The sequence below is a fragment of the Macaca mulatta genome, chromosome 14 (assembly GCF_049350105.2).
Source record: "Macaca mulatta isolate MMU2019108-1 chromosome 14, T2T-MMU8v2.0, whole genome shotgun sequence".
Classification (NCBI taxonomy): domain Eukaryota; kingdom Metazoa; phylum Chordata; class Mammalia; order Primates; family Cercopithecidae; genus Macaca; species Macaca mulatta.
The window spans coordinates 49,112,501-49,139,238 of NC_133419.1; the positions used below are offsets into that span (position 1 = coordinate 49,112,501).

The 26,738-nt window shown below is 34.1% G+C and overlaps 1 protein-coding gene across 50 annotated transcripts in view; it reads left to right on the forward strand.

The window, feature by feature from the left end:
* The window catches only part of SOX6 (SRY-box transcription factor 6), a 660,184-nt gene that overhangs the window by 266,111 nt on the left and 367,335 nt on the right, over positions 1 to 26,738 (forward strand). For all 50 annotated transcript variants that reach the window (XM_077963255.1, XM_077963268.1, XM_015114789.3 and 47 more), the window contains one exon: positions 13,114 to 13,354. In XM_077963255.1, the coding sequence (XP_077819381.1) occupies positions 13,118 to 13,354 (237 nt within the window). In that variant the 5' untranslated portion in view covers positions 13,114 to 13,117. The remainder of the gene's footprint in view (positions 1 to 13,113; positions 13,355 to 26,738) is intronic.

Consider the following 26,738-nt stretch of genomic DNA (forward strand, 5'->3'; position numbering starts at 1 on the left):
AACCTTTCCATTATACTGTACTTTTCCTTCTGGCAATCTATCCTCATAAGACTGGTAGCAAGTAGTTTTCCAGTTCTAGGCACCATGGATGCAAATAAAGAATTACTTTTGAAGAAATCTAAAAAGCTGGTAGATTAGGCATGATACATGTAAAAGTTTTTCAGGGAACTACTCCATTTTGGGAAATTGTGAGGTGGAAGTGGTGGTTATATGAGAAGAAAGAACAGGACAAGATAAATAATGCAGGATTCTTTCCTATAACTAACACCATAGTTTGGGAAAACCAGAAATTCTGTACCTTGGTAGGTGTGCAAATATGTACTTGGTAAAGAATCCCTTAGGTATGCAAGATAGCGGGTAGTCATACTTGTCTTTTATAATGATAACTCAAACAATTCTGTGCAATGATTCATGGAAACAATTGGATTCTCATGTTCTCCTGGAGCTGTTTATAATTCCAGGAAATACAAGTGAGAAATTTAAAGGACATAGCTATAAGAAAGGGAGGAGGTGGTGGAAGTACAGAGGGAGAAATACAAGATAGCAGCACTGTAGTTATTTGTGAAACCAGACTGTTTGGTGTGTATAAAAAAATGTGGAAATTTGGGTTGGTGGTAAAAACCTTTCTTCAGCTTTTACAGACAATTACAATTTATAAAAATTCATGTCCTCGTGTGAGAGACTTTTCTATTTCTTTTCCTCAGAAGTTAGGATATATGTAATGTTATATAGTAGTCATATTTTAAGAGGGTATCTAAATTACTCTGCATTCCCTGAAATCAACTCTAGACGAGTAGTGTGTTAAATACATATTGTTCAATCTCCTCATTTCATTTTCTCTCAAGGCTGCTCTCAACACTGACTTTTGTAGTGAAACAGCTCCAGTTGTATCTGATATAGCTGGTGTGGTTTCTCTGGTCAGAGATGGAAGGTAGAAATTGGATCTCATATTTCTCTGGGCCTTGAAATAAATGGACAGTGACATTCTTATTTTATTTCATAATTGTCTATGTAAGAATATAATTAAATGTTGATCGTTTAGGCTAACCAGAAATAGCATGCTAGGAAAAGCATGGATGGTTAACAACGAACAAATATTTGTTAGAAAATTACTGTGTAAAAACTACAGTGAACCTCCCAGCCTTGTGTGTCAGTAGCTTTAACTACTTCCTCAACCAATTTTGTTGTCAAATTGCCCAGGATGAGAGTTAAATGGGTTGGTTAGAGAATTACCTGCTCTATGTTTCTCTCTCCTTTTTAAAGTTATTAACTAGTAATTAAATATCTCAAACTCTAGAAGTAGACAGAAAAGAAAAAGATAGCAAATCCTTTTACTAAGCTCTGATTAAATGAGTATTTCGAATGTCTAACAAGAATATTCAAAATAAAATTCTACAGGAATGGTATAAATTAGTAAAGAATAATTCAGATAATAATGGAAAATAATTAATAATTTATTTAATTTAGATTTCAGACACTTTTAATTCTGATAGCATCTGCCTTGGCATCAGACCAACCTGAGATGAAATTTTGCCTTCTGTATTTACTAGGTATGACCTTAAGTAAGATTTCATTTTTTATTGTTTTAATAAACACTTTTGTGCCTTGGCTTTCTTATCAGTAAACAGGGATAATGACATTATTTAACTTCTAGAGTTGCTCTGAGAACTAAATGAAATAATACATGTAGCAGTGCTCAGCACAGTGCCTGCCTGGTACTTTCTAAGCATCTAGTAAAAATTATCTATGTATCTTTTCAACCATCTCTTCAACATCCATCCATCCATCATCTGTCCATTGGTTCATCCATTTATCCATCTTTTTTTATGTTTCTGGCAACATAAATTGATTATTTTGGGAGGCTTTTTTTTTGCCAGGGAATATGCAGAACTTTTAAAATATGAGATGAATTTTTTGTCCAGGATGTGTGCAAAGAGAAGACACCCCCAGAAAACCAGTTTATTTTAAGTCCTTTTTCATGGCTACTTTTTTCTGGTTGAAGATAATACCCTAAGTTTATTTCTGCCTATTAATTTAATAATATTTAAATAATTGGGAAATATTTACTGAGTGTTTTCTTTGCACAAAACGTTGTGCTAAGTATTGTGGGAATGTAGAGAAAGCTAGGATTTTGTTCTCACCCTTGAGAAGTTTGTAATGTGGTTGAGGTTACTTAGAAAATATAATGATATTATACATTTTAAAAAGATTATGTGAGGTAATATCCATTAAGTGTTGAATGAGTGATATAAAAATATCTAATAAGATCTAATCTCTGAGATCTTATTAGAGATGTTTAGAAGAGGGGTAGATCATAGTTACCTTGAATAAGCTCAGTTGGTTTCCTAACAATAGGAAAGGAAAGTGAGGGAAATAGGGAAAGACAGGAAGAGCAAAGGCTATGAGGCAACAATAAGTGAAGTTTGACTAGTGAAGATAAATTTATAAAGATTGGTTGCATCTGGATGGAAGGCCTCGAGTGCCAGGGTCAGGAGTTTGGACTTTATTTTGTCATTAGTGGGAGAGTCACTGATGTTTTTTGATCAGGAGAGTGGCCTGATGAAGGGAGTAGCAGTAAGATCGATTTGGTGGAGGAGATACTAAAATAGAGAAAGTAGTTTAGGGTCTGTTTTGGCCGGGCACGGTGGCTCAAGCCTGTAATCCCAGCACTTTGGGAGACCGAGACGGGCGGATCACGAGGTCAGGAGATCGAGACCATCCTGGCTGACACGGTGAAACCCCGTCTCTACTAAAAAATACAAAAAACTAGCCGGGCGAGGTGGCGGGCTCCTGTAGTCTCAGCTACTCGGGAGGCTGACGCAGGAGAATGGCATGAACCCGGGAGGCGGAGCTTGCAGTGAGCTGAGATCCGGCCACTGCACTCCAGCCTGGGCGACAGAGCGAGACTCCGTCTCAAAAAAAAAAAAAAAAAAAAAAAAAAAAAAAAAATAATAATAATAATAATGATAATAAGAGTTTAGATATGAGGTGTGAAAAAGCCCTGTGCTAAGATTATAAGTATGGTAAGAGAAATGAGCATAAGAGCATAAGAAACATTAAGAAATAGCTGACGGAGCTTCATGACGAGCTGGCATTGAGAAGCAAGGATAAACATTAGGAGGTCGATACAGTGTTCATGTTTTGAACCTTGATGATTCTGACAGTGGTACTCTTCTGGGTGTGGATGAATGAGGGGAGGTGTTGAGGAAAATAGTGATGAATCTAGTTTTAAGATGTTTAATGTGAAATTGCAGAGCATATCTTGGTATAAATACTTCACAGTCATTTGAGGACTGTTGGATTTCTGGGAGATGAGAGAGTTTAGTGTTGGGGATATGGATATAATAATCTTAAGATGCTTGATAAAAAGAGTATAGAGAAAGAATAATGTTTAGATTGGCAGTATTAACATGGAGTGGTATTTTCTGTGATTATCTATTCACTTTAATTTAAAACAATAAGCTATTTGCCTATCTCTCCCTCTCTGCCTTTTCCTCCCTCTTTCCCATAGTATTGATTGTCTACGATGTGTTGTGCACTGTGCTGGGCACTGGGGATCCAGCAATGAACCAGATGGATGAGCCCTGTCCTCATGAAATATACAGAATAAACTTGTTTTTTAATTAAACAAAATATTTTAATGAGTTCTCTTTTTTTCCCATTTACCATAAGCTTGTGCTATGCAAGCATTTATCTCCCAGAGTCTGAGAGACATTCTCTGACAAGAAGTTTCCTTTTCTTCCTGTCGTTGATACTTTTTATTTTACTATATTGTAATAAATACTCTGTAGGAGTATAATTTCAGGAATTGATTAAATTACCCATCATCGAAGTCTAGGAAATACTGATTGCAATCCCCTTTGGCTGGGAGATTTTTATTGTGCTGAGCTTATAAGAAGCGTCTCTTGGAAAAAATTGTATTATATTATTTGAAAGTTCTAAGAGCAAGGAAAAAGATGCTTTTCTAAAACTGTCTTATTTCTTACATCCAGACATTTCTGTTAATGATGTGAAGTTTATCTCAACTCAAAATAAAACGTGCAGCTGGAGATTGGACTTCCCTTTTCTTCTGTTTCTTGCTATCCTTGTTTTCCTTCTGATTTAGTCACCAATGTTCAACCAATGTCTTCATCTCACTCTTTCCTCTATTCCTTTGTAATAAAATAGAGGAATAGAGAAAGAGGAACACAATGCAAGATTGAGGAATACCAGTTGAGACTGATATCAGATGAAAGCATTTTTCTAAGGAAGGAGATAGTAGATTATCAATGTCTGGATTTGTATTCTAAGATTCAAGCTCAGGAGAGCCTATGCTCTTGATGATCCTCAGTTCATTTCACTGTCACCCTGGTGTAGTTAGTGCCTCCCCCTTTTTTGCTAAACTGGTCCATTTTTGTGCTAAATGATCATAAATGATGTTATTTAGAACAGAAGTATCTGTTCTAAAATTGGAATGGAATATTAGGCATATCAGGCATTAGCTGTAGGAAATATTTCAAAATTGAAACAGTTAAAATGGAAATATCAGGCATATCAGGCATTAGCTGTAGGAAATATTGGTAAAATGGTATATCAGGCACATGGTAAAAATAGAATGTCAGGCGTGTCAGGCATTAGGTGTAGGAAATATTTTCTTGCTTTCTTTCTTTCTTCTTCTTCTTCTTCTTTCTTTCTTTCTTTCTTTTCTCCTCCTCCTCCTCCTCCTTCTTCTTTTCTTCTTCTTCCTCTTCTTCTTTTTTATTTTTATTTTTTTTGACAGAGCCTTGCTCTGTTACCCAGGCTGGAGTACAGTGGCACGCTCTTGGCTTACTGCAACCTCCACCTCCCAGGTTCAAGCAATTCTCATGCCTCAGCTTCCTGCAGAGCTGGGATTACAGGTGCACACCACCATGCCTAGCTAATTTTCATATTTTTAGTAGAGACAGGATTTCACCATGTTGGCCAGGCTGGTCTCAAACCCCTGACCTCGCGTGATCCTCCTGCCTTTGCCTCCCAAAGTGCTGGGATTACAGGCATGAGCCATTACACTCGGCCTAGCTGTAGGACATATTGTCTGATAGAAATGACATTATTGATGGAAAAAGCCCCTATATTTAGAGTATTTTGAGAATGATTAGAGATTTTGCTGTATTGGAAGGAATGATGTAAATGTGAATGTCTTAAATCTTGAGTTAGTTATGAAATAAAATCACTTTCCTAAGAGAGCTTTTCAAATGCAGTTTGTTTGGAGCATTATCTATATTAATTATATTCATTTTAATTTGTATCTTAGGAATCTTTGGAGTGTGGGAGAACCATGTCAAATTTTCAGTCCTTTAATACTAATTTAGCTTCAGGTTACTGAGATCACTTTGGTAGTCAGTCAATATGGTTACCAAATTTGGATGAGAATTCCAGATGCTGAGTGGCTTAAAAACAGTTGTGGATATGTGTCCTATGCTTTGTTATTTCTCTAAACTTGTGTAGAGACATTAAATCACTTTTGTGAGATGAATTTTCAACATCAAAAATAAAAGCTACTTTAGAAGACAAAAATGAAGCGTAACTCATTTAGAAAATTAAGACAAAAGCTTTTGAGGTTGGATCTTGCCTGTCCTTTTCATCCTTCAGGAAGATTTCTAGGCTAGAAAGACGTCTCTAAAAACAAAGTTTTTATAATGGAAAATGTGCTGACATACACTTTAATGATATAGTTTCAAATGGCAGTGATATAATTTGTAGGCCTTTGTGCTTGGAAATGTCTGGAAAGTTGTAGTGCTCTTATTAATATTTGTAGTCACTTTTCATGAATTAGTATTTCTTGTTGTTTTTCATTTTTATTTAATTTAAGATGAATAAATCTTATTATTAAATAACATGAAGATTGCATCGCAGCCTTCAGGATTAAAATGCACTCCTTTTTTGGGGAAGCAGATAGATGTGTTTACTCTGTTGCGAGATTTAGATTTGATTTTTTGTTTTCTTCATGGTAATTATGTTTGCACTTTGCTGATCACTAGTTGTGCATTATTACAATGGAAGGTGACAATTTGATTGTCTTCAATTGGAGAAACAAGTAATTTTATATTCACTAAGCTGTCAGGTAACACTAACTCACAGTACTAAGAGCTCCTGGCAATGCAGCTTGGCACCTATATTTAACTGCTTTGATGCTTGTGTAACCTCTGCTGAATCAGAAATACTTTGCTGGCTGGAAATGGTTTTCAGACTTGTACAATGAGGTTTTCATTAAGTAGACAAACTGAAAATGAACTGCAAAGCCATGGTTGTTTTTCTCCTCCCCTTCTATCTCCTCCCCTCTTTTTTCCCCTCCCCTTCCCCTCCCTCTCTACTCTCACTCCCTTCCTCCTTCCCTCTTCTTTCTCTTCTTCTTGTCTCTCTGTGAATAGGAACCTGAAATTTATACCTTATTTCATCACATGAAAGAGTGGACTTGGTAGATTGCCTTATTTAGCTAAAGGAGAACCTCAGAGATGAACTTCTTTATATAAATTTGTTCAGTGTTTGTGTGAATTTTTGTATTTTGAAACAATCTATATAGTATCAATATTCATTTTTCTCTTTTTTTCCTGGAAATATTGAAGAGGGAAATTCGAGTTAAGAATGGAAAATATACAGTGACAGTTTCCTATACTTTGTCTCTGAGAAGTTATTGTTCTGGTTTATGATTTTTGTTCATATAATTGGATAAGATATCCTGTACTTGGGCTTCCATATTAATGGGCCAGTTTCAAGCTGACAGAGAGATGTCTGTTTATTCACTTAAAAAATTATAGTTCTCATTTTTTATGAAGAGGAGATTCAAAGTGAACTTACATAAATAAATTCATTCTGCTATTATTTTAGACAGCTTTCTTTCACTCCAGCCACACAGAGGTTTTTCATTGAGCTATAAAGTCATTGTGCTAGATTAACATCCTCTAAGTTAGTGTATATTTATAGTAGCCATTGTTAGGTTTTACTCTTATTATTAAGTCACTGATTTTATTTATAAAATCTGGGCCTGGCTTTCCAAAGCAAAAATTCCAAAATGTTACTGGTAGATAAACTGTGAGAAAACCATACTATTTCTATCAAGCAAAACATATAGATTGATGTTACATGAAGTCAAGTTGTTTTGATGCCAGGAAGAAATCAGATACTCAGGGACACTTAATAATTATAGGTTTTCCATAGGCAGTCAGTCAGCAGGCCAGTCGCTAGGCTGGTTGCCTGTCTCTTCCAGCAGATACTAACCAGTTAGACAGAGGTAGTTACGTGATGTAACATTATCAGGAGAAACAATTCATGAGTCAAAGCATTCCAAGACATATGAGCTCTAGTCCAAAGAACAGTCTTAAGCTACATAAAGTGACAGCAATATTGTCAGCTAAATATAAACTCTAGAAACACAAACTTTGATGACTTAAGAAGAATCTGTTCCAGGTAGTTCTTGTTTTGTAAGAAGCTCAGAGGGCCTTTGAAGACAATTTTGGTGCTTTGCTGTGAAAAATTGGACCCTTAGAAAAGTCAAAATCCATTAATTTAAGCACTTTCTTAGACATACTTCAGGAGCTTCAAATGTATTTCATTTACCTCATCTCCATTGATTTGACAACTAATTCAAATCTGTGAGTTTTCTTCTAATAGGTATTGTCCTCATGTGTTACCATATCTGTTCTGAAAGTGCTGGTACAAACTCTAGAAGCTAGGTTTATAACTTTCTAAGGTAATTCTGAAAACAGTTACCTTCTTTTCACCTGAATTTTCTTAATTACTTGTTAAACACATGGAAGAAAAAGAAAAATCTGGCAGAAGCAGAGGGAAGTTTGGAGGTGGATTGGGGGAGAGTAGGTGGTAGTGTTGTATAAAGTAATACAAATAATTAGTAAGCACCCTCTGACTTTACTGGGATGAATCAAGGAATGTTTTAAAAGGTATGTCTTCATTTTAATATCTAGAATTAAGGTGTACCATGCCACCCTCCCTTCCCCAAGACCCTTGAATGTGGAAATTAGATATATAAGAAGAGGGTTTTAAAATCATTCTTTGCCCTAGGCTGGGTGGACTGGTGTCCTTTGTAGAGGTTCCTGGGTATTGTGCTTTTTGGCAACTAAACATATCTGTTACTCATGTTCCTTAAAATGAGAGGCACTGTGTTATATTTTTGGAAAATTAGTTGTTTATTTCTCAGTATCAGCTCAAGTACAGCATTGTATTAACAGTGAATTATCTGACAGAAATGAGTCTACCAGATAGCCTGGAGCTGAGCTGTAAAAATAAGTGTGAATGTTGGCCTGAAGTTTTAATTTTTTTAAATGAGTAGAACAACTCTTAAAATGTTGCTTTATGTTAAAAACAGGACTTCTTTTGAATAAATGTAACACACCTGGAAAGTGAATGCCATTTGATAATAATCATAAAAATAATGGAAATATTTTCAAAAACCCAGTTAAATGTATTGCTATGATGAATTCAGTGACTCTTTTTGATAATTATATAAGTTTCAAATGATAGTTTTGAAAAATGGATACTTTTCAAGCTGTAATTTAAAAAATGTAATTTTGAGTGATTATGTCTTATGAGAAAGTTTAAAAGTTTGAAGTTTGTTTAAAAATAATCCTGACTTTAAACATATAAAAATAACTGTGTTTAAAGAATAATGTCAAATCAGAAAAGTTCTAGAAAATATGATATTCTGAGATAGAGGACTTAATGTACATGTATCCAGCATTCTCATCATTTTATAAAGTCTTGGGCCAACTAATTTTGATTTATTGTTGCAGAACAGAAAATAAATTTACTGTCTGAGTAAGTTTGTAATAGCTCAAACATTCAGACTTTGTACTCGTGTTTTGGAGTAGAATAATTATCACCTTTCTAGAGGTGTTCCTACTGACTTCCTAGAGAACATTCTCAGTAAATGGAGGCTTTACCTCCAGCAATCTCATTTCCCAAAGTCCTAAGCCCGAGTTCTTCCCAGTGGCCTGGCATCCTGAGTTCACTTGATTGTTGGGCAGAGACATTTCAAACTCAGGGAACATATGATGGGAATTTAGTTTTATGTGTCCCAAAGATATTTACTTCTCTTTGAAGGTTTTACTTGATAATAGCTATGCCCCAGAAAACCATCTTGTTTAACCAATGTGATAAGTTGACAATGTAGTTTTTCTCTCTGATTATAATGTACTCTGTGTAGTCAATACACTGGTACCATGTGAGTGTAATTTCCTCTTTTATTTTATCTCCAATGCACTGTATTATAAATAAACAGTTAAAAAAAACACCAAACAAATCTGTTGCATCTCCTTTTAAGATTGTACCACTGTAGACACTTGTTCTAGTAAAGTAGAATTGGGCGCATTTGATTGCATTTAAATTTTTCATGCTTCAGCAGTTTGGCTGGGAGCACAGTAAAGAAAAATCCCATGAGCGAGGATAGTTTAGAATAATAGAACTTGATTTTGTGTATTATAGCGGCAACATTTGCGCTGCTTTAGTTAGGGTTGTGTCAGCACTTCCATTATAAACCCCTGTTTTCAGGGGGTATAACTAGGGAGATTTTTTTTTTAATACAAATTAAAAAAACAATTCATTTGAATGATTTTTAAGTTATAATAGTGCAAAAATAAAACAAAGTATAGTCACATCGAAATTGACCATTCCGCAAGGATTTTGATTTTCTTTTGCTTATTAGTTCTATAAGGCAGCAGCTAAAGTAAGGTGCTGTTTTAATATGTTGGGGTTGAAAATTTTTGCAATGGAAAATTACTGACTGAGCATTAAAATAAATGTAAGCATTCCACGTGACACTTTAAAACACTGAAACGTGGGTATATTTGATTTATGAGTTTCTAAAGGAGAGTAACTGTGGTACAGTGGTTATAGTAAAGGCATTACCAAAAGTCAAGTGTCGTTGAAGCTTTTAGAATACAGTTTGGTTGGTTGAGTAAAATGTTTTAAAGGGGAAAGCTAAAGTAAAGAAATGAATGAGATGTCATCAGGATTATTTAATAAAGTAATTATGCAAAAAATCAGTGAATCAGATCTAATAATCAGCAAATTTAAACTTTAATAAACTCTGCATTAAAAACAATTTGTGCACGTTTTATAGCAAAACTCAAAACCACCACCCAAAACAAAAATCAACAGCAAAACCAAATATAAAAAAAGATGTAAACAAAAAAACCCCAACAATTTTACCAAAAGGAAATGCTCAAGGAAATACCTTGCTAAAAACAAAACCCATCTTTTTCTCCACTAGCAATGCATTTAAGAACTATAATAAAGTAAAAACAAGAAATTATATGATTTGGAAAAGTATTTTTGGAACAAAAAATGTTAATTCCTTTGCTAAGGAAAGGGATTTCAAAATTGAGTGTGTTTTTCTTGATTGTTAACCATTGTTGTCCTACCTCCCCTATCTCCTTTTCGTCTAATGATAGTGTGAACTGAGGATGAACACTCAAATTTAATATTGCTTTTATTGGCAGCTTATGTTTTATTTGAAACCTTGATACACATATGTATTTGTAGGTGCAAAATAAAAGACAAATTGTGAGATGTTATAAATAGGTAGCATTCCTGAATGGCCACTGGAGGAATCACAAGAAGACTGTTGATGAATAGAGGTGAAGCCTTTCCTCACTAATTGTATTCAGCGTGTAATTTCTAAACTTCCCTCTGAATTTTGATTTTCAATTAACACTCCCCATTTGAAGATAATTTTCTATTTAATGTAATTGCAGGAAATAATTTATTGGCTGATTAAGACTGAAGACCCAGCCTTCCTTAAGAAAACATTCTAACAAACCATCCTTTAAACTCAACTCATAGATTTAATCTATTTTTACAGCTGCAGTTGTATTTAATTAGGATTGTGCACTATTGTTCACTGGTGAAGTTTATAGTTAAAATTATTCTTAAGAGACTGTTTTCATTTTGAGTTTTGTCATGATTAATTTATACTAAAGCAGCAATCATAGACATTGCTATTGGAAGGAGCCAATTCACTTTATAATAAGAAGATGTCTGTTGAGGGAACTAAAGTAACCGATTTTTGGATCATGACTTCCAACTGTATTTAACTATTTTAAAAAGCAGAAGTACATTCATTCTTTTGTTTTTAACATGAATGATTATTGATATTGTCAGTATCTGAAACAGGAAATAACTCTTGTTTGTGACAAGCTCTTGATAAACTTGCAGAACAGTTATAATTTACCTGGTTTTAATAATAGTAGTTATGGGGCCAGTAAAGTAAGCCATATAGTAATTCTAGAAGCATCCATTGGCTACCATTTTTCATAATCATGTATATGTTTGTTCATTTGTTATTATTGGTATAAATTGGTCAAGAATATATCTGATTTATTGATATAGCACTCTTTAGAACATTTAATTCATTTCTTCTCAAAGAAATTATAGGCATTCTTTTGCATTCCCTTGCCCCCATTTTATTTTCTAGTATCAAATTTAATAGATACATTTTTTGTTATTTGTAGAATGATTATTATAAATTGGTATCAGCATTTTAATATGTTTCAAAGCACTTCAAAAGCCTGTAATACTTTTATTTAGAACTGTGCATAATTAGATTAGCTGATCTTATATTAATTTTTTTCACTGTAGGATACTAAATCTGAGCCCCCTCATTAATTGTGAGAAATTTAGCATTAGCTGTTAAATCCTATGTGAAACATGGGCTGCTACATAAAAACTACTGTTTAAATTGGAATTAACTTAATTATTTTTCTTGCACTTGATATTTCCTTCACTGTAATATTCATGAAAGCATGTGACAGATTTGTAAATTTAACTGTTAATCTCAGATTTCTAGACCCTTTAATCAGTATTTATTTGTCTGCAGAAACAGTACTAGCAAGTTAATGATTTGCTAATTTGAAAAATGCTCATGTGGTTTCCTATGTTAACTGATTTGTGTGTTTTTTTAAAAATGGTATGAAATCAATTAATGTTAAATAGCAATTAAGGTAGAGATTTTATTCCTTTCATTACACAGCAGTTTTAGAGCTAAAGATGTAATAAACTAAAAACTATGTAAAGTTTTAGAAAAAATGCTATATTCCCTCTTCTGTTAAGTTATAAACTTTCAGTGGTTTTATTTTCTAACCATTTTGCCAAGAAATGCATCTTGATAAAATGATATTCTAAACAGTTTGAAATTCTACTTAATAATCATGGTTTTCTGATTTTATATGAGGGTACAAAATGGAGACCTTGTCATGCAGAGTGTAGTCGATATTTATTTGTGGGCACATAAATGAATGTTCAGTATTGTATTTGGAGGTTTTAAATATTATGCACAGTAGACATTTTACTATTTTCATGGTAAATGCTTTGAATCTTTAATGTACTTTCTAATACAAAATAGAGGTATAGCTATTTCAGATACTCAATTCAAATGCTACAAAATTGTCCTAAAACTAATCTAACAGTATCAGCCACTCAATCAATATGTCACTTAAAAGTTAAGTTACAACAATTGACTCATTTTAAAGGTCTTTTAATAAGCTTTAGATGGCACTAAGTAGTGTTAGGCCCAGCCCTAATAATACAAAGTATAAACAAAGAAGTCAGGATCAGATTTGTTTAGGACTTTAATTATGAATTATTTACTCTCCTGATTATATTTTCCTACATATACTTCTTTTGCTCCTACATAAACCATAGGAGAAAGTTGGATATTTGTGCTTTCAAATCATCTTGCAAACTGACTCATTTGCCAGTTCATTCATTCATTTTTTTCCATTGCTAACTATCACCCTAAATACTCTCAAGAAGCTTCTAATCTAGTTAAGAAAACTAGGAGGGAAAATATACACATACATACCCTGTCCATTATGAAAACTTACTCTGTAAAAAAATCATTAATGGATTGTAGGAGAGAAAATATGCACTAGTTACTGGGAAGAGGTTTGCTGAGTTAAAAGCAAAGAGGGAAAGCAGGACACATAAGCCAAGAGTTCTTTTTCTGGGGTTTAGAGTGGATCACAAATATCTCTAAAGTTAAATAACTTTCCTTTTTTCCTGAACTAGCCCAAATGCAAGGGTTGGTTTACGTTTTGTTATTGATAGCCATTTTTAATCCATTCTGTTTTCCTTCTTCTGCAGAAGAATGTCTTCCAAGCAAGCCACCTCTCCATTTGCCTGTGCAGCTGATGGAGAGGATGCGATAACCCAGGATTTAACCTCAAGGGAAAAGGAAGAAGTCAGCGATCAACATGTGGCCTCCCATCTGCCTCTACACCCCATAATGCACAACAAACCTCACTCTGAGGAGCTACCAACACTTGTCAATACCATTCAACAAGATGCTGACTGGGACAGTGTTCTGTCATCTCAGCAAAGAATGGTGAGCTTTTAAAATCTGACCACTGCCACTAAATGTATTCCTTAGTATGTCCTCGTTATAAATAGATATTTTAGGGAAATAGATGACCTTAGAGTTATTTTTGTTTAGATCATGAAACAACTACCAGGTACATATTACTAAGATACTAATAACTCAAAAAACTTGAAAAATGGTTTGTGATTTAGTGTATATACATTTATTATTAGGTCAGTGTGCCAAGAATATATTTTATTGATTGATTTTTGTGTGGGGGATTGGTTATCTTATTCTATGAATCCATGAATTTAAGGTGGTTAACTTGGTAATATCACAAAATAGATATGATCAAATAAAGTATGGCTATGTATTAATATTGAAACATTTAAGCAAATACAACTGTGTGAATGAGATCATATGTTGAATATACCTTCAATGAGAAAATGCAGGTATTTATCATTTTTAATGGTCATTCTTGATTTATAATAAAGCTTTTCTCACTTATGTGCCTATATATTAATTTCAAAAGGGCATGCAAACCTCCTGAGAATCATTCAATGAGACTACAGGAGTTTTTTCAAAAAGTAGAAACAACATCAAATACATGCAGTATATTTAGCCAGCTTTCCTATGTTAAATTCCATCCGTAATCATCAAAACAGAAACCATAGCCAGTGACATTAATTATCTAGTTCAAAGCAAAAATATTCAATTTTTTTAGCATCTAGAAGAGATTAAAATCTTAATATATTTTATTAGATTAGAAGTTTTAAACCCCATTTTGCATTTCTTAATTTTTGGCTAACTAAAATTAAGTTAATGAAAATTATTTTAAGTGGGCACTGAGAAAATTTTTATTTCTTAACAAAGATAAGGTAATATTTCCAATACATTTACTACTAATAACACATATTTAGATTCTTATTCAATGCTTAATGTCTCAGAGACTTAATTCAATAATTTATGAAGGCAGACATTTTTCTTTTTCAGATGATTTTGCAGACACAGCCAGTGCTCTGGAGCAGTAGGTAAGAAGCAGAGGATTGAAAGATAGTTTCTAGACTAATTTTAGTTTTGAAAGGGATCAAAATTGTACAATTAGATCCACTGGAAGATTAGTTTTCTTGAGTAGGAAGAAGGTAATAAAGCAAGTCTGTTTTTATGATTGAACTTAAGTTGTTCATTTTAACACCTCCAAGGTGAAATAGATATCCAGTCACTGCCACTTGCTTATTGTCAAGATAATGGAGCGATGTTTCATTTTTATTTCAACAAATATTTATTGAGTACCATCTATGTGCCAAGCATTCTTATTAGGTGCTGACTATATAGTGGTGAACAAAGCAGACATGATTCATTCCTTCATGGAGTTTATAGTCTAGGAGAGGGAATAGAAATTAGATAAGTATATACACAAATATATAATTAAAATATGATGTTTGCTATGTATGAGGAGAAAGAACAGAATGCTACGTGAGAACATAATGAGGCAAACCTAATTTAGAATAGATGGTTAGGAATGCCCTCACTGAGCCAAGGATGGTAAGAACTAACCAGTTAGAGTGGAACAAAGAGTAAAACTGCAGAGGGAACAGCATGTATGAAGTATTTGAAGTGAGAAAGTTACTGCTTAATGTCAGAAAGTAAAAGATGGCCTTCATTGCTGGAGAGTTACGATGAAGGATGCAATATAACGTAAGATATAGTTGGAGAGATTGGTAGGGGCTATATCAAACAGGACCTTGGAGATAACATTATGGATGTGAGATTTGATCTAAGTTCAATGGAAAACGTTTGAAGCATTCAAAAACATTTCAAACAGATAAATTCTGGCTGTGATATAATGAATGGATAGGAGAGAGACAACAGTGAAAGAAGGAGGACCCACTGGGAGTCTATTTCAGAAGTCTAGGTGAGAGATGAATGGCTTGAATTAGTGTAAAGGAAGAGTGGCTAGAGAGAAAGGATAGGTTTAAGATATATTTTGGCTTTTATGCCAAATCTAGTCATAGACAAATAAAAATAACTGCACTGGAAAACATGGGGAGAATAAGAAATAAAACAGTTCAAATTTGATTTCTTTGAGAACACTATACTTATTTTTCCTAGAAAAATTGTGTTTGTATCTTGATAAGTCCCAAGTTACTTTGGTGGGTTATTCTCAAACTTTTGTCATCTAAAATTTTGTCTTAAAATATATATTAATAATTTTCTTACCAAATTTATATTAAATGTGGTTTATGATAGTATAAAACAGTTTAATGGTACAAATAAGTTAACTATTAATGTAAAAGAAATCATACTTGCTAGACATGTTTTCAAACTTTCACTTTCTTTTGCTGTCAAACATTGCTTTCCACTGGAGCCTTTGTGTATTCCAAATGACTAGAAGCCAAAATATTTTGTTTAAACTCCCACTCTATAGTATTTCCCAGCTGTGTACTTATATGGTGTAATAAAAGGATTTAACAAATGGGAAATAGCAGCTGCATTTGGAAATTCCCTTTGTGCTTCTTTTTCACTGGATAGATTCAATATTGTGTAACAACTGTAATATCAGACCTGTAATGACTTATACTGTAAGTACCATATCACTAACCAATTTTTCTTTGCAGGAAAAAAACAATAGAAGGATTTTAAGTTTCTGGGCAGACCTGCAAACCTACATATATTGTGTGTGTGTATGTGTGAGTGTGTGTTCGAGTGGGAGGACTGTGCTAATGTAAAATTTAATAAACATTTTATCTCATTCTACTTTAAAATAAATATGAAGTCAAAAAAGATGTTTATGAAATTAAGTAAAACTTGTAGTTTTCTTTAATGGATCATATTCTGTACTTGTAATTGAGTCCCAAAAAATAGTTGTGAAGAAATAAAATTCAAAAGAAAATCTAAAAAATAACAACATTTTTTTTCAGCACTTGTACAGTTTCCATTGTTATTTACTTTCTGTAATGGCCCTCATGTCCCTCATTCATGAACTGTTAGAAACAAGCCCTAAAAGTTTCTTATCTCCTGGATTCAGGAAGGGTTTTACTTTGAAATGTCATGACCACAGAGGAAGTTTTCTGTCAGAGAAGGTGAAGACAAAGCAAAGAAGTCCTGCTAATTCCCACTTCCTGATTAGAAAAAAAAATATTTAAATGTAAAAATTCTGATTATTTTGAGGTGACACTGCAACAAAATATGAGACCACATAGGTTCAATCAAGAAAAATAATTTGTAATGGCATAAGCAAAGAAGGAGAATAGAAATTTTAGAAATAGGATTTCAAGGACAAGTTTGAGATAAAAAGTTTTAGATTCTGATTTTAACCATAATTACCTATTTTATAGACACCAAATTGTTGAATTATAAATTTAATGTGCTATGTTAATTAGTGAGAGCCATTTGAAGGTTGGAAAGTTAGTGTAAATAAGAGTCACTATCCTTCTCTTTCCACAACCACTACCACTTTCATCATGGCACCTGGTGTGCCAATACCTTTTTTGCAGAGGAATGTTGACACTGTCCACTAAAACATGCTTTTGTTCTTATTAGGACTGACTCATTAGGCTGGAATACATTTGCATAATTTTTTTTCATGGAAAAATGTACAGCATATTATTCTTTTTGATGTTAATAAGCATGGAGAAGAATATTTTTGTGATAATGTCTCATGACATGTATATGATATTGTGTGTAATGAGTATCTGCTAGATTGCAACTGTAGAAAGGACAGATAAACTTATATAATGTTGGTGATCTTTTCTGCAGATTACATACAATTTTTTGGTGCAAATTATGTATAGCTACTTATATCAAACAGATAAATTACAATGTACATGTTATTTTGAGCCTTCCCTTCCTTACTTTTTTTTTTCTTTTGCTTTAGAGTATAATTTAGAAAGGAGTTATCATCACTGGATACCTGAGTATATAGTACCTGCTAAAGTTCCAGGCACAAGGACTAACTTGTGAATAATATAGATAAGATCCCTGTTATCATAGAACTTACAGTATAGTAGTATGGCAGATAATAAAGAAATCTTATAGAGTGAGACAATTTCAGACAATAATAAGTACTATGAAGAAAATTAAGTAAGAAAATGTGATAGAGAATTACTCCTTTAAAAAGACCGGGGAAGGTCTTTTTGAGGAGGTGACATTTGAGCTGAAATTTGAATAAAAAGAGAATTACTGTGCAAAGATTAGGAGAAGACACCCAGTCAGAGTGTATAATAAGTACAAAAGTCTTTTAGTTTGTGTGTTTGAGAAACAGAAAACAACAGGGTGGCTGGTGAGGGAGAGAATGGTATGAAATGAAATCGGGGAGGCTAGCAGATTACAGATATTATGGAGTCTCATAGGCTACAGGGAGGTGTTTAAACTTTCTTTCAAGTGTAAGTAGAAGCCATTGGAAAATTTTAAGCAAGGGAGTAACATGATTTGATTTATGTTTTTAAAAGATCACATCGCCTGCTGTGTAGAGAGTGGACTGTGAGAGAGAACATCAGAAACAGGAACATGGATTAGGAAACCATTGCCGTAGTGAAGATGAGAGTTGGATGATAAGCGGAAGAGTGAACAGTTTAGGGAGATTCTTCATTGAAGAGTTCTCAGAGATTCTGAAGAAGACAAAATTTACACAAAGGGTGGAGAGAATGTTTTAAGTAATGTACATGTGGGCAGAAACATAGTCAAGAATGACAAGAAATGAGGTTGGTGAGACCAAGGAGACGAGGGAAGAGAGTAGAAATGCTCTTGGCCAGAGAATGGGCCTCGGCGAGAGACAAGCTTTTTGCCTAAGAAGCAACTGTTAGTAGGTGGCTTCTGTGGTAGGCCATGGGGATGTGGGTAAGGCACCAACACTCTCATGAGATATAAAATGTGATGATTGTAAGTGGGAACTTATGCACATGTGTACACTTACATTCTTATATTGATATATATTTTGGCAAAAATATACATCTGGCTTTTAACTACTAGTCTAAGTAGGTAGAAATAACCATAGTGGACTCTCAGCCCCAGAATATCTGAACTCCTTATAAGAAACCTACTTAAATTCCTCCAGGGGAGTTTTATCTTCTAGAAAAGTTTTAAAATAAGTTTCCACCTTAAATAAAAGATGTCAATAATGCCCTTTGCTGTAATTGAATGAAAATAATGGTAGGCGTCCTGAGATATTTAATAAATAACTATTGAGGAAAACACCTTCTTGCTTGCAAACAATTTCTGCTCTCTGCTCCTCTAGCTTTCAGTCTCATGAAGTTGCTAATCAACTCTGGAGTGTTTTTTGTTTTTCACTTGAAGTCATAAAATTGCTGGTGTGGACTTTGTACCATTTCTGGGAATGGAGCTATTGTCATTACATGATAACAGTCCAGGAATTTTTAGTGAGGATCTAATCTTCAGTCTTGCTGTTATGACAGACTTTGAGAAGATTTCTAATCTTGTTATTTTAGAGATTTTAAAAACTTGAATTGTTGGCAGTTTTTTGTAAGATTTTGTCATTTAAGGTAGTAGGCAGCACTCCTTACTTTTATTGAGACTGTACTTTAGAAAGTGTAGTGAAACCCACTCGTTCACTTGGTCCTAACTAGTGTATAGACATAGTGATAACTCCTAAGATAAGATTTATGTACACCTTTGTGGTACCTGATTGGCATATGAAGCACTGGAAAAAAGTCCATAAACCTGTGAGATTTAGACTTCTTGAGACATTTAGTTACTACTTCTCTCATTTTTGGATTCTGGAAATGCATTCAATTTTAGTAAAGTTAAAGCCTAAATTTCTGTTAACAGGTGAAAATGGTCATCCTTACCTTGAATCACTGCATAATATTTTCTAGGAAGACTTATGGGGGATTTCCCAGTTCCTGTAACTTTGAAACTATATTTGCATACAGTGCTATCTCTTTTTCAACCTATTTCAGAAATTTAATAACAGAAATTTATTTAGAATTTGAACTAAAAAATAAAACATTTTATTGCATGGAATCTGGCAAAGCTCTTGCTGTGGGTAGTGAAATAGACAACAAATGTTGTCTAGCGTTAACATATTGATTACCTTTATATTTTTACACCCTGATGATGTGCACTGTCCTTTAAAAAAAGTATGTATTTTTAAAAGTTCCCCAAATCTAAATTGTTTAAATTAAACAAAAGGGTTGCTGGTATGATACTTGGAAGTATCTCAATGTTTATGGAAATATAAATAATTTTTTCATGATTCTTAATTATATAATATGCCTTTCTAAGAATAATTTTTGGAAAAATTTTCTTTCTTACCTAGCATATTATTAAAATCTTCATCAAAAGTAGAGACATTAGGCCAGGCATAGTGGCCCATGCCTGTAATCCCAGCACTTTGGAAGGCTAAGGCAGGTGGATCACTTGAGGTCAGGAGTTTGAGACCAGCCTGGCCAACATGGTGAAACCCCATCTCTATTAAAAATACAGAAATTAGCCAGGTGATGCGTGTTTGTGGTCCCGGCTACTCAGAAGGCTAAAGCAGGAGAATCGCTTGAACCTGGGAGGTGGAGGTTGCAGTGAGCTGACATTGTGCCACTGCACTCCAGCTTGGGCGACAGATCAAGACTCCGTCTCAAAAAAGAAAAAAAAAAAAAGTAGAGACATTAACATGCTCTGGAATAGTTGGCTTTTTTCCCCCCTTGGGCAAGAAGGAATCAGGTATGCATGCTGATTAACACACTCCAGTCATTAACATGTGATTATGTGGGCTGCATATTGAGCACCTGCCAAAATATAAAAATCCAGTACTTTGCTACATCTGTGCAAAGACTTTTTGCATTTCTTTTGTATTTTGAAAGATCAAGGAAAACCGGACATTAGTATCTTTTTTTTTTCAGTGAAATAAAATTGCATATTCAGAATGTGTTTAAGGAGATGTCACATGTCATGTTTATTTTGATTTTAACCATTCATTCTGTGTAAGATCCAATGACTATGGTTTCTAGTGCACTGACTATAACATGAACCCCTTAATGAACTCTATCACTGACATTCACTTACAATTTGCAACATTCCTGCATGTTCATAAGGATTATCTTTTCTTGGATTCAGCCAGTGTTCTCCTAATTTGCCTCAGTTTTATGTGATATTTCTATGTTTGATGGATATTTTGTTTACATTCACTTTACCTATGTCCTGCTAGTGTATACCTCATAGTAATGCCAGGGCTGCTCCTGTGGTTTGGCTTCTCCTGTCAACTATCCCTCTGCAAATACTTCTATATGACCAAAGTGTAGCTTAGAGTCTATAGCATTTACAGACATAGGAAAAGTAGCTTTTTGATAATTATTTAAAATAAGACTTGGTTACTAATAAAAAATCAGGTATAGTCTAGTCTAGCATGAACTGTCTGATTGAGCAAGACTGTTCTACTTAGCTTTTATTTTTCTTAATGGATTCAAATGTCATTTGAATGTAGCTTTTTTTAAAAAATAAATTTTTTATTAAAATTGGTCAGGGTTAATCAATGGAAGCTAATCTCAGGACACCAATAATTTTCTGATTAAAGCAGAACTCTATGAGCATGTTTCAGTCCATAGGTGGTTCTGATTGATATATATTTTCTTGTATAGAAATCCTTCTTAAAATTTTTTCTTGCCTAGCCTCTGGCTACATTACTATAATGAAGTATGATAACTGGCACAGTGAAATCTGTACATTTTTTTTCATAATGCTTCCAAGCAACATGTAGAAAATAATGTATATATTATATAGCATGCAGTTGTTTATATGACTAATTTGAACTTTTTGTGATTAGAATGAAATATTAATCTCAAAGTCCTTGTAGATCAGCAGGAATAAGATGGTGACAACTGTGATACACAGCATATTACTTTGGGAGGAGGAAGCCAGGATTGTGTTTGCACACCTTGAGACCTACCTTCTTTAATTTGGAGAGGGTTGCTTTCCATAAAGGCAACTTTAACACAATGAATCCTATTAGCATCATTTGTTTGAAGATGAGGTTGAAAGGGCTGTCTCTGATTATTCAAACCACCTGCATCAAGCAGGAAAGACCCTACTCTGTTCCCTCCACAAATATATCTAATCTTTCTTGAACACCTATAATGAATATGCATTAATTACCTTGATATGGAAATTATTCCACGTTTGATTGTCCTCTGCAAAAAAGTTTCCTTGCTTTCCAGGAGAAGCATAACCTTTTAAAGAAGAGCAACTTCAAACCATTATTACTTTTGTCAATACAGCTTTCAATGTGATGACATATTTATTTTTTATGATATTAACCTTCACTACATTCTCTTGACCCCTAGGCATTGTTTTTAGGTGATGGAAATTGAGTTCAATAATATGTCTTTGTGTAAACCACATTCTAAATTCCAAAGTATAAATTACAAACCTTTGCTAATAAAATTTTACAATCAGGTTGAAATTCGAAATGAATATTTATGCTTTTCATTTATCTTCTTTATATTTCATTAGCACCCTGGAAAATGGAAAACCTTATTTAATAAAATGATTGGAAATTATTTGGTAAACTTTTGCTTTCATTATAATTTAACTCTGATTTGTTTCTACTCCCAGTGTACTGAGAGTACTCAGAAAACAATATTCTCAAATGTCTCAAAATTTCTGAGAGGAAGTATGCCCTCATTCAAGCACAGATAGATTATGGTGGTATAATAGAAGAGATTCATTTGCCGAGAAATGAATAATTCAAATATTTATATGATAATTACTTTTATTTATCAATTTTTTGTCAGTTCCAGTGGCAAGTAATAATTTTTTGCATGAACACTGAGTTAGTCAGGATTAAACTAACGTAATCCATGAATGAATTCAGAAAACTTTTGCTCTCGAGTTTAGAGTCAATATTTGACTTTGTTATATTAATTTATTTCATACCTGGTATGCTTCTACTTAAGATGATTCTCTCATTTTTGTTCTCTCATTGATGTATTTCAGATATAATTTGATTATAGTTCATTTATTTTGCTTTCTGAAATTAACAGTAAAGTTAGAATTTGGCTGTCCTTTTGGTTACTGTTCTCTTGTATGACACAGTAGGTCAAGGAATGAATCTATGTTTTTGGATATTTGGAAGTTAAGAGGGAAAAATAAAAATTCAGAGAGAAGTTTTTCTTTCCAGAGAGAAAATATGGGCTCTGTGATTGTAGTTGAGTCATCAGTCCAAAGTTGTATATTGCATTCAGGTAGAAGAATGCACAGCTTCCAAACACTGTGAGCACCTGATGGCAGTTAGACTTATTTGCTGCCTTGTGTTAAATTGGTGACATTTTGTGTCCCGTTTCCCTTTTGCTGGAAATGTATATAGAGATAGGTGGGTGGATGCATGGATGAGTAAATAGATTGTTGTTTTATAAGTAACATAACCTCTGAGGAATCATTTTTAGTTTCTTTGTATTTGTTCTAGTTGTAAGACCTTAAACAAGAGAGTTAGAGATGTTATTTAAAATGTTCTGAATTATAAAGAGTTTATTGGTAGCCCACCACATGAATTTACCATATTAGAAGAAAATTTGAAGGTTCTTTCAGTGAAATCCTCAAACTTGGGAGCTTTACTGGGCAAGATCTAGTGAAGAGAGGAGATTGTTGAGCTCACAGGGTGGCCCTGAGTATGTATGACACAAAGCAATCTGTTCTCTCGACTCTCTTCTTTAGGCAAACTGGGCGTTGAAAGGACTTAACTGTCAATAGAGTTGCATCTCTATTAAGGAACAAATGGATTTGACAAACCTTGATTGGGCTCTGATACTTTTTAATGTTAAGATTTGTGAGGTATGAAGAGCATACCATGAGTTATTTCTTTTCATTTAAAGCACACTAGTTACTTTGCTTATTACAAAAACAACAACAAACAATATGGATGTCACTCAAATGGGGATGAAAAGAAAACAACTGCAGAGGAGGAGAGCATGAGGAAGATTGACTTGACACCAGAGTAAGTGGTTCCTTCTTCAGAGGAGCTCTGTGGAATCATTTGAGACTCTCCAATTTGTCCAACATCTCCAGCTTCTGCATAATCACTCCCTTTATTTCTCAATGCCTTAAATTCCCAAAAAGACATTCTTTTTGTTCAGTAGGGGGTCCTTTATAAAATATTTTTTTTCTCTGGGGTCCTTAGAGGGAACACAGGTTACCTCCTAGAAAGCCTATGTTCATCTCTGCCCTAATTTGCTGTGTGACCTTAGGGAAGTCACTTTATATCTCTTGACTTCAATTTCCTCAGCTCGAAAAAGAAGGATTTGAACTATAATCACTAAGCCTCTTGACACTTCTCACTTTCTTGGTTTCAAGGTTAAAATTGGGATAGCCAATTTGACTTAGCTTAATACTATTGTTTAGATTGAGTATCATGTATATGGTAGTTTGGGTATCAATGAATTGCCACATGAAAATAACTATCTAGAGTTGGTAGGCACATGAACCAGTCAATAGTTTAATGTTGTTTTTGTTTGTTTGTTTTACTTGGAGTCTTGCTCTGTTGCCCAGGCTGGAGTGCAGTGGCTTGATAGCGACTCATTGGAAGCTCCGCCTTCTGGGTTTGAGTGATTCTCCTGCCTCAGCCTCTCCTGAGTAGCTGGGATTACAGGTGTGTGCCACCACACCCAGCTAATATTTTGTGTTTTTGGTGGAGACAGGATTTCACCATGTTGGCCAGACTGGTCTTGAACTCCTGCCTTCAACTGATTTGCCCGCCTTGGCCTCCCAAAGTGCTGGGATTATAGGCATGAGCCACTGTACCCGACCAATAGTTGAATATTGATAGAATGTTGATTTAATTGTTGGGAAATTCACTATCAGGCCTTCCTTAAAGCTCTGCTTACATGGTATGAAATCTTTAAAACATGACATCTCTAAGGCAGGTGATAGTGTGTCTTAATTCTTGTTGTTCAGATGGTACTGAGTATATTGAATTTAGGGCACTACTCTTTAAGAGATATATAGAGAGAAACAATTGGAACACACTCAGAGGAGAATGTTCAGATTGGCCAAACTGTGTTTTATGAAGAAGAAATGAAGGAAAAAGGGATATTTTCCCTAGATGAAGAGAAGATAGAAGGGTACTGTACTAGCTGTGAGTATGTATTGAACAACTGCCATTCTGAATGTTTCCATGGAATAGAAATATGGATTGGAACAGGTTTCATATTTCTATAAAGAAGTATTTTAGATAACCCTCAATAAATGGAATGGACCACTTTGGGAGCTGCTAAATCCTCTATTAGTGAAAGTGTTTAGGGAGAGGCCAAACAGCCACTTGTCAAGGAAATCTTAACACTAACCACCACCATTTAATGATCACTTACTATGTCATGACACTGTTCTAAGTGTTTTATTTTTATTGATTCATTTAATTCCCATAATAACTCTTTGAGATGAATTCTTTATTGCACTATTATTATTGCCATTTTGCAGACAAGGAAATTAAGGCAAAAAGAAGTTAACTAACTTGTCTGAGCTTATATGGATGAGAGGTGGAAAAGCTGGGATTTAAACTGGAAAATCTTGCCCAGGGTGCCTGTACTTTGTTAACTATTTTATTATTCCGTCTTCTCTTGCACAGGGAATTCAAGTGCTAGATGGCATTGAACAATTGGAGTTTTAAAGACCTTTGAATCTTGAGATTCTAATTTTGTGTGTGAGGCTGGTAGTGTATAGATAATGCAGGGCTTTTCTATGTGCCTGTCTTGACAGGTTTGGGGATGTTTTCTGTATTTAATCTATTCGCTATATTTACTTCTATTTGTTAAATAGAATGTTAATGAGGCCATTCAACAAACTTTTGGGTTTGTTATTTTTTTTCCTGCAAATTGAAATAACATTTAGGAAACAACAGCTTATTTTTAAAGCCTTGGGAATTGTGACACTTTAGCAAATATTGGTAACAAATCTATTTTCTGACACATCTATGAATAATTTTATTGTTACTCAACAGCATAGTAATAGTGACAAGTGGCATATGTTATTTCAGTTTTGAAAATGTTATGTAAATCTAATATACTAGCAAATATCAGTTTTAATAAAAGTAAAAATACTCTTTCACTATCATTCAAAAAATGACACTTTTGTCATAAATAATCTGTTGGCAATTAGAATCAAATACCGCATTTTAATTTATATACGCTTCTTTAACCCAATTCTTTTCCTTACAGTATGTCACATTAGAAAAAAACATAACTTTTTTCCTCTGAGAAAGAACCATAAATGTTTGCAATTTAATCTTCAGCATATTGAAAAGGTTAGATTTCCTTTGTTAGCAAGAAGTTATTGGAACCTAAATCTTTTCTGTCAGTCAATAAGACTATAGTAGAAGGTGTCTTATATAGCACAGTTGGCAAGTAGTTTTTGTTCATCAAAAAAACAAAAGATTGTTTAAGGTGGAGAATCAGAAAAAATGTTACATATATTGTCTATGGTATAAGTTAATATAATATAGTAAACATAGATGTGTATGTGTAACTTATATAACATAATTTGGACATTTAATTGAAACTTTAAATATATAAATGCACTGCATAGCAAGGAAGGACGGGGTTTAGTGGTGGGAGCCATGTGACCTGGCAGGGAAGATTGATCACTAACTTGGTTGATTTGCCAGTCCATGGTAATTTAAAACATAAATGACTTTTGGTTGTTTTTGCTATTGTGTTAACTTCTTACATAAATTGTAGCTCCTTAATTCCCTCCAGTCAAAGACTATCAGGAACATATCTGTAGCTGAACACATTGGGTTTATTACTCATTTTTAATGAGGGAGAATATATGCCATAGTGAACCATAGAGCATCTTAGGAAGAGAGTGTTCTATTTGGACCTATTTTAGGGTTTGGGCTTTCTTTTGGTGATTTTGAGTAGGGCCTAAGGAAACAGAAGTTTGTTGTAGATTGACTGCTGTCTGAAACCGGGGCAAATCTATGATTGGATATCTCAATAAACCTTATCTATAGGGAGGGCAGACTAGGTTGAGGATAACATTGCAACTGGAGAGGCTACAACTAAAATGGAAAACAAAGCAAAACTGGCAACATACAATGCTATAAGAATGAATACATTTAATTCATTCTTGCTACTGGATACAGGAAAGGTTACAAGTGAATAGTATTCTGTTCTTACAATTAGACTGGGTAGCAGGTAGTGTACTGGGTAGCAGGAAGTTGATTCTTGCAGCTACTTATGCCATTTCCCAATCATTTCTCCCAATTGCAGTGACTCCCACCTGTATGTGGGTTTCGATTTCATTATATAGGCAAGATTCAACTCCTGACCTATGCTTTCTGACTCTTAATTCCTGACATCTGATCTGACTTTTGCAACCCCAGCCCACTACTCTCCTCTGCTTCCAGTATGGCTCACCATCCGCATTCCTTGTCTAGGTGTGGTCGGCAATCCAGCTGAATCAGAGCAGTAGT